Below are 11,216 nucleotides of genomic sequence, written 5' to 3' on the forward strand. Positions count from 1 at the left end.
TATGGCAGAACTGAAAACTACGGATGCACAATATTGTATGAAAACCTTAAGCTCTGGTCCACTGAACTTTGTCACTGCCCTGTAGAAAATGTCCTTACAACAGGCCAAATGTGTTGTGTTGGTCTATCACATACATTTTAGTTTGTGTCTGAACCTCAGGATCCCTCGTTCAGCTGCTTCCTACATTTTGGAGGATAGAGTCTGTCTGAGAAGCTTCAGCACACAGAGAGGAAGTATCCGCTTTCAGAGTCGCTCTACGCGTAATGCTGCAGTTTGATCTCCTTGCTTTCAAAGATGGACTCGTTTGGTCTCATCGCTAAGAGTCAATTTGAGAGTCTGTAGGGAGTTTGAAGAACTAAAAGGGAGTAAAAGTGTGGAGTGATCCATCATGGTTTTTTTTTTTTAATTTATTTATTTTTATTGGATCTTATTAAGGTATCTGTTAAATAATGCGAATTAAGACAAGTTAAAGAAAGTCTAGGAAAGAAGTGCTGCAACTGATGTGAGCCAGAAAAAAAACCCCCAACAAGCCTTCCAGTGTGTGAAAACCTTGTGGTTTTGTAAAGGAAAGCCCTTAAAGGAAGCCATTTCTTCCCTTCCAGTAATTAAACTTTAATATTAGTCAGATATTGGTCATTCCATCCTTTTTTTTCCCCCCCCACTAGTCTGAGGCTGCGTTCATGTTTTAAGACGGTCTGTTGTTCTCGTGTCTGACTCCGTCTCTGTTCGTCTGAACTTCCAGCAACAAGCCAAACCCCAACCAGCTGAGCAACAGCGTAAAGCCGGCGCTTCTAAACGGAGCAGCGGGCTCAAATGTCCCGGCACCGCCGGGCTCAACGCAGACCCCGGGTCTGGGGAGAGCCTGTGAAAGCTGCTATAGTAAGTCTACTATTATGTGTTTTAAGAAAACACAGACTCCCTCTCTTCTCTGTGGATCACATTAGATGATTATGATGGAGGAGATCATGACTTCTCCTATCAGCTGACAAAGAAAGTGAAAGTCTGTTCTCTGTCATGCTGATGTGTGTGTGTGTGTGTGTGTGTAGCCAGCAGTTCCTACCAGTGGTACTCGTGGGGACCTCCCAACATGCAGTGTCGCCTGTGCGCTTCATGCTGGACCTACTGGAAGAAGTACGGCGGCCTGAAGATGCCCACAAGGCTGGACGGCGAGAGGCCGGGGCCCAACCGCAACACCATGGTAACGGCTGCGTTCCTGGACCGTTAATCAGAGGAAATCCTCCCGACTCGGTCCATCTAGCTGCATCTCAAACAATGGCTGGTTATTTTCCAAGTTCCGTTTAGTTTTTTTCCCCTCCCCAAACTCTCCTTTATCTGTTTTCGTTCTCCCAATTCCGCTTTGTCCATTCGACCGAATTTACGAAGTCAAAAAGTGTCGCTATGGAGTGAATGAAGTCCACAAAGAGATCCACATTTCCAGCTATTCAGGCTTCACCAGTAACTTAATTAACGCTGCGGTTCAGCAGAGCACTGAATGACTTTACAAGGTGGTTAAAAGCATTTTGCTGTCATTTTTTTTTAAAGAACTCAAACTTTATGTTCAAAATAAAGAAACTCGTGTTATTTGCAGTTGAAACCAGACATTTTCATCTCGGAGACGTTTTTTTTTTGTTTTGTTTTGTTTTTCCTCGCTGTCTGAAGTTAAATCAGACTAAACTTTTCTTACTTTTAGGTTAGTTATAATTACCAAAATAATTTCTATTTGCTAAATGCCAGAAAACGTAGCAGAAAGTGTTTTAATTTTACTTGAAAACTTCTTGAATTTTACAGTGCGGGGGACAAAAGTGGACCGACTCCGTCTGTATTCGTGTTTCCGACGTTGCTCTTCGCTACATGTGGCCGTCACATGTACGCCTGCAGTAGAGCATGCACTGCTGCTAGAAAGAAGCTGCCAGGCCTGATTCTTGCATAAAGCTTCACCTTTTTTGGCTTTTATTTCGAAGGAGTTGGCGTTTCAGTGAGTTTTGCCCGTAGCTGCAGCGGCCAAAAATACAACAGAAAACTATCAGGGTTTGTTAAATTCTCCGATCCCGTCTGTGTATTTTCAAAAATAATGGCTACTCGCAGCAGTAAAGTAACCCATCCGAGTCCAGGTGAAACAAATTGACCTCAAAGCCATGTTGGCACTTTATAGTCATTCGTTTTCAGGTCCGAGTCCTGCCTTGTCCTCTGACCGACCCGACGTTTGCCGTTCCAGAGTCCTCACGGCCTTCCTCTGCGGCACAGCGGCAGCCCCAAGTTTGCCGTCAAGACCCGGCAGGCGTTTTTCCTGCAGACCACCGGCGCCACGCGGCTGGCGCGCCGCCTCTGCGAGGACATCATCCGTCCGCGATACCTGGCCCGGCACCCCTACCTCCCCGTCAACACAGCAGCCATCAAAGCCGAGTGTAGGAGGCTTCGTGTTCCCAGCAGCCAAACTTTGGCCACATTCAAACGTTTTGTTTGTTTGTTTGTTTGGTTATTGATGAGTGTCGTTTCGCTGACTGACTTCAGGTGCTCTGAGGTTACCAGATTGGCCAAAAAAGCCTTCGCAGCTCAAACCGGTGGAGCGGAAACCTCTGGAGTCTGTGGTTCGGTACTTGGGTAAGAGGCCTGCTGTCAAGTTTGTCATGTTTCAGCTTATCTGTTGTGCATGAGAAGGTTTTGTTCTTAAAAACGAAAGTCTGGGAAAGTCTGGAATTGTCTGGGATGTTATTTCAATCTTTTCCAGGAAAAGTCCAGACTAAGAAAATACGACTGCTTCCAGACTTTATTCCCTGGCCGGTTGTCTTTCCTTCCTCCCTACCTCATCTTTCCATTTTTATCCTTTTCCTTATTCCTCTTTCTTTATTGAGCCCTTGCTTCCTCTTATCCTTCCCTCTGCCAACTTCCTTTTTTAATTGTCTTTCCTTCCTTCTTCACTCCCTTACTTGTGCCCTTTTACCATTTGGATTGTCCTTTCTTCTTTTCTTTCCCATGTCCTTCCTATAATTCCCATCTTTACTTCTTGTGTCCTTCCATTCTTCCTTGTATCCTTCCTCAATCGCGCTCTTCCTTCATCCCTGTTCTTTCTTTCTTTGCTCTTTGCGTCCTACTGCGTTTGTTCCTTCCGCTGTTTATTCCTGTTTCTCTTTTGAATGCATCTGTTGTGCATGAGTTGATTTTGTTGAAACTTTCTCAAATCCAGAGATAAATTCAGTATTTAATGTTTATTTTTTTGTTTTTTCTTCTTTTAAGATGTTTATCCGTTTGAAAGTAAAGCCTCTCATGTCTTCTTCTCTATGCTCCCTGTATGCAGAAGCACATCCCCGTCCGTCCAAGCCCAACCCGCCGCCCCGTGGCGGATCCATCTCAACAGGCAGCTTGACGCCCATAAAGTCCTCTCCCATCCTCAACAACGGCTCGCCCACCATCCTGGGCAAGCGCAGCTACGAGCAGCACAACGGCCTGGATGGTGGGTTTCACCGATTCAGGACATTCTTCCTTTTAGCCTAAACTACTGCAACCAGAGCGACACCATTGAGTAACTGTAACGACCTCACTGAAATCACTCTTTCTGCTAAAAGTTTGAGTTTAGCTCAGAGATCAACACTCGTTAGATATTTTGTTTGTTTTTTTCTTTGAGGCTGCGTTCTCCAGTTAGCGATTAATCAATCAATCGTTTCAGCCCTGCACCACACTTCTGAGGTTATTCTTTTTGTTTTTGCACAAGTTTAAAAAAAATAAATCTTTCCGCCACTTCAAAATCCCGATCTGTCGTGTTTATGCAGCACATAAAAAAGCCCAATTAAGTGCACCTGCAAAACAAATACTTTTCCAACGCCACCTGACTTAAACATGGAGGTTCTGCGAGGAGCTGCTGTGGTCCCGTGTGACGCGGGGAGTCGGGTTACCGTGACACCGACGGATCAGGGGAACGCCAGAGAGAGAGGAGGCAGAGCCGGAGATCCGATCAGCCGCGCTGCTTCGGCTGTAGGCCTTGGCGCATGTCGTCATGGTAACGAGGCGAGGAAAGGCTCGCCGAGACGATTCAGCTGGTCTCCGAGCCCTCTTCAGAACCACGCCGGGTCCGTGTGCTAACATTTATTTAAATCGGTAGTTAATGGAGCTGCAGTCTGGTCGAATCCAACATGTCGAGGTCGTCGTCGTGAGATGAGCAGGGGGCTAACGGCAGGTTATTCATGTGGGACGTTTTCTGCTGCTGTAATTGTTTAAACTTCCTCTAAATGTGTTGCAGTTAAAAGTGGCCGTGGTAAATGTTGCATGGCGAGAAAATGGAAAGAAAAAAAAAACATTAAATATGCTGAGATCAGGCTTGATAAATGTGGAGCTAAACAAACAAGAGATTCTTATTTGTAATAGATGAACACATTTAGTGGACACACAAACTAAACTCTGGTGATTTGTTATTTTTAACATAAATACTCAATTGTGCTTTACCAACTAGTCTGAAATTAGCTGAGATTGAGTTTTCTTTCTTATTTATTTAATTTTAAAAAACATTGTGTTTATTGCAATGTTAAAAAATAGTTTCTTTTTAAAAGGATTTTTTATTTTTTATTTTTTTACCAGACGGTTGATGGGAAAGTTAAATTAATATCAGTCCTAACGTCTGTCATTCATCTCTTTGTTCCACTCTGTGAATTTTGGCTGAGAAATATGAAAATCTGAGAGGGAAACTGTGAAATTTCTCTTAAAGAAGATCTAGGAAGCCTTTTTTTAAATTTTTTTATCTTTAAACTGTGATGTCTCACTTCATGCATCCTGAAAATCCATAAAGCCAAAGATTTGTGATCCTTAAACATGGCTTCTCTGATAAACTGTCCTCTGCATCCATTTTACAAATTAAAATAAGAGAAAAATCCATAATATAGTCAAATCAGAAAAACTGACTATTGATAATGTTTGGTAATTTCCTTTTTTCTTTTTTTAACTGCTGTGATCACATGAAATTAGTTGCTTTTGACGCCAGCAGGGGGCAGATAAAGGTTAGCTTTTTTCTCTCCCCCTCCAGAACTGGCAGATTGAATCTGTGTGTGTGTGTGTGTTTGTGTTTGTGTTTGATATCTGCTGAATCAGCTCTCCTGCTCCGCTCCATTTGCAGGCACCAAGTCCAAAGCCCTTACTCCACAGTGGGACATTATGGCCAAACGTGTTAGCGATGCGGGACGGCCTTCGGCGTCCTTGCAGGACGAGATCCACGAACTGGACTGAACTCTCCGTGGGAACAATCTCTACTGCAAACAGCAGTGAGGTGAGACTTTGACTTCTGCTGCTGCACCACTTTGAACACCAGGGGTGATTTATTCAGTAGGTTGTCTGCTTGTTGGTGGTGTTGCAAATGTTGACTTGAGAGGCGAAAACCAAGCTGAAGATTGAACAGCTTTGCGGGCGACAAAAAGAACGCTTTTTAATCTTTATAAGGTTAGAACAGAAACTGCATATGTTCTTTGCACCAAGTTTTTGTTCATGGTTTTTGCATAAAGCTAACAAAACGATATTTCATAAGAATTGCCACATTATGTCCTACATAATCACTGGGAATACAACAGACTTTACAGCAGGCTGTCCAGAGTGCTGTATGCAAACTTATTTATGGAAAGTTAAGTGGAAGGAAAAATTGTGGTGCACATTAGCACAGTAATTCGTGATAAACGAGCTCCACCAAGCAGCTGTAAGCCGTAATCGTCTGAATTAGCTCAAATATGCATCTATAATACTTCTGGTTCAGTTTATTTGCTAAACGTTTGCTCACTAAGGCCAAAATTCATGTGCTGATGTAATAAAATTTAAACATTAAACCACATGATTTTTAATTGACAGTATTGAAAAATTAAAGAAACAAGTCAAAAAGTATTACAACTAATGTCACTAATCTACAAGTGACCAATTTATAGTATTCTTAATAAAATGATTCAGTGGGACAAGGCCATCAAAAATGAATTAAATATCCGTGGATTTAATCCTGTTTTTCCCGTGAGAAACGGTATTTATTTCTCCCAAATGAAGCTCGTTTCTTATCAGCCTGCAGTTTATCCCATCGCACAGTAAATCATACGTGACACAATCATGGCGTTCACCTGTGAATCCTAGGTAGTGGAAATATATGCGTCTACAATTCAACAAATTCAAAAAAAAGCTTCGGAAGTTTTAAAAACTTGGGATCCAAAAGTAAACTGAATGAAATATTACATTCGGATATTTATAGCCATGTCAGTCCGTCCCCCTGCTACTGCAAAATCTGGTTTAGTTTCACGCTTTGTATTGAGTTATTAATGATATTCAAATGCGTCCAGCTGCACTTTTTCTTCCCTCTGTGACGCCTCCGCTAAACGATGCTTCTGCTGCCCCCATGTGGCCAAAGATATTTAATGGCATCTTTTTTTCTCTCTCTCTCTCTCTCTCTCTCTTATCTCGTTTTTCCAGCAGGGGGAGAAAGGAAAAGGAGAAGGCTTTCCTACCAGACCATAAGTGAGGGCAGCTGAGAGGAGACGACGGCATCGGTCACTTTTCTTTCAGTCAGTTTGTGTCTCTTTGCTGCTGGAGACCAGGCGACCGCTTCGGCAGAGGTCTCCATCTGAAGATGAGCCTGACTGTACAGGACTGTGTTTATTACTTACATTACTTGTTATTACTGTCTTTGTAATTATTGTTATTGGGGTTTTATTTTTTCATTTTGTTTTTGTATTTTATTTTATTTTATTTTTTTTTTTACCAACTATAACTCGGTTTGTTTGTCGATCAAACGATGGAGACTTGTAAAGTTTCATGAGAAGTGCTTGAGGAGCCCCTGTGGAGAAGGAACGTTAACATAAGCCACTCGCATCTTTTGTTGTGTTTTAATATTATTTTTTTAACAAGATCAAGTCGGAAAAGAGACACACTTTTCTCTTTGTTTTAGCAACGTGAGTTCAACTCGTCTTCTGCGTCGCTCAGGCCGGCGCCGCTCTGCAGCCAGAGGAGGGTTAACTTATTGAGAAGGACTTGATGTTCTTTCTACTTTTTTCAGCAATTGGCGGCATCTCTTTGCTTCGTAATGCAATTAAAAACAGTCAATTTTTTTTCTTTTCTTTTTTTTTTTCTTTTCTTTTCCCCTCTTCTTGTTTCGGTGTCCGTCCACAGAGCTGAGGTGTTGAAACACACACACAGACCGTTGCCGCTCCGGGCTGCTGTCGGTGTGTGTGTGTGTGTGTGTGTGTGTGTGTGTGTGAGTTTGTGTGTTAATTTTTTTCTTTTTTCCTCTACTCCACACCGGGTATGCAAGCAGGGTATATGCAAATTTACAGCAACTTTTCATTCCTAATGGCTTTATATGTTGTCAGTATTGGAGCGGATTTAAAGCTCGAGCCGTTCTTTGTTTTGTAAGCAAACATCTGAAATGAACTAAAAAGCAGGAATGCAGTCTGCTTTCATTGTCCAACCTCTTGTCGGTGTGTTTATTGTTGTACATTTGTCGAAAACGTCACGAACAAAGTTGGCTTTTCCACAAAAGCAGAAGAAAGAAAGATGTAATTTCACCATCCGTCCATAACACACGTTTACAAATCAACCCACCAATCATCTGAGACAACCAGATTGTGAATAAGTATCTTCTTCAAGCGACGCTCTGACTGTAGTTTATTTGAATCCTTGTAGCTCGTTGAACCTGAGGACTGTTTAGAGCGCTCTCCAAAGTATCGACGGGCAGCAACAACGTTGTGAGAGCTGACATTTTCACCTGTCTAACAATAAACTAAACACTCAAAGAAACCAAGTATTTACATCTTGGAGGGAAAACTAAACGCGGAGGCCTGTGGAAGTGTAGTTCTTTTGCAATCAGAGAGCCGTGGGTTCGATTCTGACCCGAAATGTCGGCGTCCTAAAAGTTTTCTATTTTCTAAATGTTTTTTTTTTTTTTGGGATATACTCAAACAAATGAGTTAACAAAAAAGAGGCTTTTTGTGCCACATTTATTAAATGCTTGCTTCTACATGAATCTCTGTATTTGTGTAGTTCTGCTTACTTTGAAATTACAATGACACCAAAAAAGAAAAATGTCAAGATGCATACTCTGTTGCGCCTAGCATTTTTTTCTTAATGAAGAATAATTAATTTGTCTGTCAAACTTTGGCGTCACTAAAGTTTTCAGCATAAAAGATTTTTTTGTTTTTTTTTAAAGGCGGCAGACACCAGGGCTGCATCTTTAGACTCCGCCCTCAAACCCCACAGCTTAGCGCTTATGCAGTGCCTGACACATCCTTGGACTTGTTTTTCCACATTTTTCAATCACAAACATCCAAGTAGGGCATGTGAATATGAATAGGACACATGGTTTTCAAATATTTTTTTAGAAATAAAAATCCTTAAATGGTGGCATTTATTCGTGTTTATCTCATTTACTCCGTCAGGAGTGCAGTGTAACCAGCCGCCGTGTTAAATGACTAGAGTCCAACTTGTGTGTAGTGTGAATTCAGCTGTTCTGTGGATGGCTGAGAGGTTGGAGATAAAGTTCTGGAGAACTTTAGACCAGAGGTAGGTCATTAAAGTCTAACCTCAAGCTTTGAACATTTCACAGATTGCTCTGCTTTTCTTTCTTTTTTTTTCTTTTTTTTTTAAACCCTCCGTCTGGCAGTGTAGCATTCAGAGTCCGAGTGCCAAGAAGAAGTCCAACAGATTTACTTTCACAAGAGGAGCATTGCAGTTTTTGCTATTATGCAGAGAGAGAAAGTAAGTAAACGCAACTGTTGCCGGGTAGTTTGGCCTGATCTCTGAGCCAAATGAAAACGATGCTTCGACTGTGAAACCACATACAAAAAATAAACATTTGTAACTAAATATTGTACACATAAACGCACATCAGCAATGGACATTACAAACATTTGCATATTATTGAACATAAAGGTAACATTTAAATGAAATATTTCTCACAAATAAAACAGATTTTTTTTTATACTTAATTGCATGAAACGGCCCAAACATGTCATGTTAAAAATGCACTTTTTAAAATAAAACTAAAATTGACAGTCTTTCCAAAACCCACAAAAATTTATCAAACTAAATAAACACAAAAGTAAGTCGCAATTTCAAGACACTATTGGCCAGAAGAACTTAAAGTATCTTATATTCCACCCACTTTACAATTATGAAATACTTTGTGTTATAAAATACATTAAAGGTTGTGGCTGCGACAAAAGAGTTTAAGGTGTTCAAGAACTTTGGAAAGGCAGTGCAAGTATGATGGCTTCAACTTTAATGTAGTCTCTAATTTAACCAAATGATCACAGTAAGCCCATAAGAATACACAATTAATTCACAAGTCAAGTGTGAAGTTCTAACAAATACTTATTTTCAGAGAAGCAGGGTAATTTGTTTTTAATGTTTTGACTACTTAAATAATTGATCTTTTTCTTATAAGTACGGATTAGCTGCAGCCTGTTCTGTAACATCTGGATTCATCTTCAGTCTGGACGCTTCCTCACTCGTTGGGTCATAGTTGGCTCCAACTCCTCCTGTGCCGGTTGCTTTTTCTCCTCCGTCAGATAACTTCTCCTCTGTAACACCTCCTGAATATTTCTCCGTTGAGTCATCTCAGGCGGCTCTATCTGCGCCTGCGGCCCTTTTCAGATTTCAAGAAAGTGAACTTTGCGATGAGAGACGCGCATCTCTTATCGACTCGCTTCTTGGCTGAGTTTTTTGAATCCGATCTGATCCCTGCTCAGATGACGTTTCTGTGCCGGAGGAGCTCAATATTTACGGCAGCTGCAGGAGATGACTGGCGCTCACCGTGGAGACACGATCCGGTCCAGTCCACTCGTACGGACGACCGGATCGATTCCGACGGCCAGCGTAACGATTTTCAGAAAGCTCTTAGTTTGACTAAATGTCTGTAAATATACTGTCTGTCACTCCCGAGTATATTTTTCCATAAGTGCAGGACTGTCAATATCCCAGTCACATCCTGCATTATATTATGTTGTCATAAGTGGACACGATGTTTATTTGATCAGGCTGGGTAATGTGGAGCAGGTGGCTGTGTTCTGCAGAAATCGGTACGTTAGGGCTTTTAGTTGTCCGACCATAAATGCTTGAATTTTACCACAAATCGTAGATCCAAATTTTTTAAATGCATCTATTGAGATTGGGATTACTGCTGAGTTTGAATTGATGGTTTATGTAGAGATAAAATACATAGATTTGTTTTTTTATTTAAAGGGGCAGTGTTATGTGTTTTTATCATTTCATAGCACAATCAAGTAACTATGTTGCCGTAAAAATGCTGCATATATCAAATACTTAAAAGAAATTTGACTTTGTAACTTAACGCCTTGAAATTGGGCCTCTGTCTCTTTAAAGACTCTTGCTCTTTCTGAAACTCCGCCTTCGGGAAGTCATTACAACTTTTAACAAAGTTTTTTTTTTTTTTTTAACCAGCGTTGTACTGAGAAGCGGCTCGCATGAAGAGCTGAGTGGATGCCCATTTCCACCAGGTGTTTGCTAACTGCTGCTGGCTAGTCTGAAGGAGCAGAGCGGGGTGAGTCACAGCAGAGGAGGTCTGCTCTGTGAGAAGCTTGAAAACTGCAGCTCCAAGGAGGAGCTTCATCCTTGAAGGCGGGGCTAGGTCCACCCAAGCCCTTTGCACAGCTGAATGGTTGCCACGGGAGATTAAAGTATTTCTTATGCATGAAAAGAACAAGGCAACACTCCAGGTATGTAGATATGATGTGGAAATACCATTTTAACATGACGTAAAGCTCAGAAAATTTTATTTTTACGTAGTTGTGTCCGTTTAAAGGAAATGGAAAGTTTACGTTGGACCTGTGTTTTTTTTGTTTTTTTTGTTTTTTTTTCAGCCAATTAAATTTGGCCCCTTTTTTTAGATCTTCGTTAGAGGTAGCAAATTGCGCTTAAGAGCCAGCAGTGGGTAACATCTCCAAAAACACAAAGTGTTCCTGGGGTGGAGAAAGAAAAAGTGAATGGACTAAGAGATAAACACAAAGCTTAAACAGCTCCTAATCATCTCTAAATATATTAGGGACGTCTTACGGCTTTGACCCGCACGGCTTTTAAGGATAATGGAGGCCTACTAATTTATTAATGTGATGATAGAAAGACCAGAGTAACAAGTTAAACTGTAAAACGTGTATCTGGATGATCGTCTTCCGACTGACGGCTGCCCTTCCGCAATCACTCTGGTCTTGATGGGGCAGGGGGGAAATTTTTTTTATAAATAATTAAAGTAA

The 11,216-nt window shown here is 41.3% G+C and overlaps 1 protein-coding gene across 2 annotated transcripts in view; it reads left to right on the forward strand.

Annotated features, from left to right (window-relative positions):
* mta1 (metastasis associated 1) overlaps positions 1 to 8,349 on the forward strand; it is a 43,484-nt gene extending 35,135 nt beyond the window's left edge. Inside the window, exons 12-18 of one of the 2 annotated variants that reach the window (XM_007567044.2) lie at positions 743 to 879; positions 1,047 to 1,198; positions 2,216 to 2,405; positions 2,512 to 2,601; positions 3,296 to 3,451; positions 5,102 to 5,251; positions 6,427 to 8,349. In XM_007567044.2, coding sequence (XP_007567106.1) covers positions 743 to 879; positions 1,047 to 1,198; positions 2,216 to 2,405; positions 2,512 to 2,601; positions 3,296 to 3,451; positions 5,102 to 5,211 — 835 coding nt within the window. In that variant the 3' untranslated portion in view covers positions 5,212 to 5,251; positions 6,427 to 8,349. Of the gene's footprint in view, positions 1 to 742; positions 880 to 1,046; positions 1,199 to 2,215; positions 2,406 to 2,511; positions 2,602 to 3,295; positions 3,452 to 5,101; positions 5,252 to 6,423 lie in introns of both variants that reach the window. The other variant, XM_007567043.2, reaches the window with a different exon arrangement.
* The last annotated feature ends 2,867 nt before the right edge of the window (positions 8,350 to 11,216 follow it).

This window comes from Poecilia formosa, unplaced genomic scaffold, assembly GCF_000485575.1.
Source record: "Poecilia formosa unplaced genomic scaffold, Poecilia_formosa-5.1.2 Scaffold203, whole genome shotgun sequence".
NCBI lineage: Eukaryota > Metazoa > Chordata > Actinopteri > Cyprinodontiformes > Poeciliidae > Poecilia > Poecilia formosa.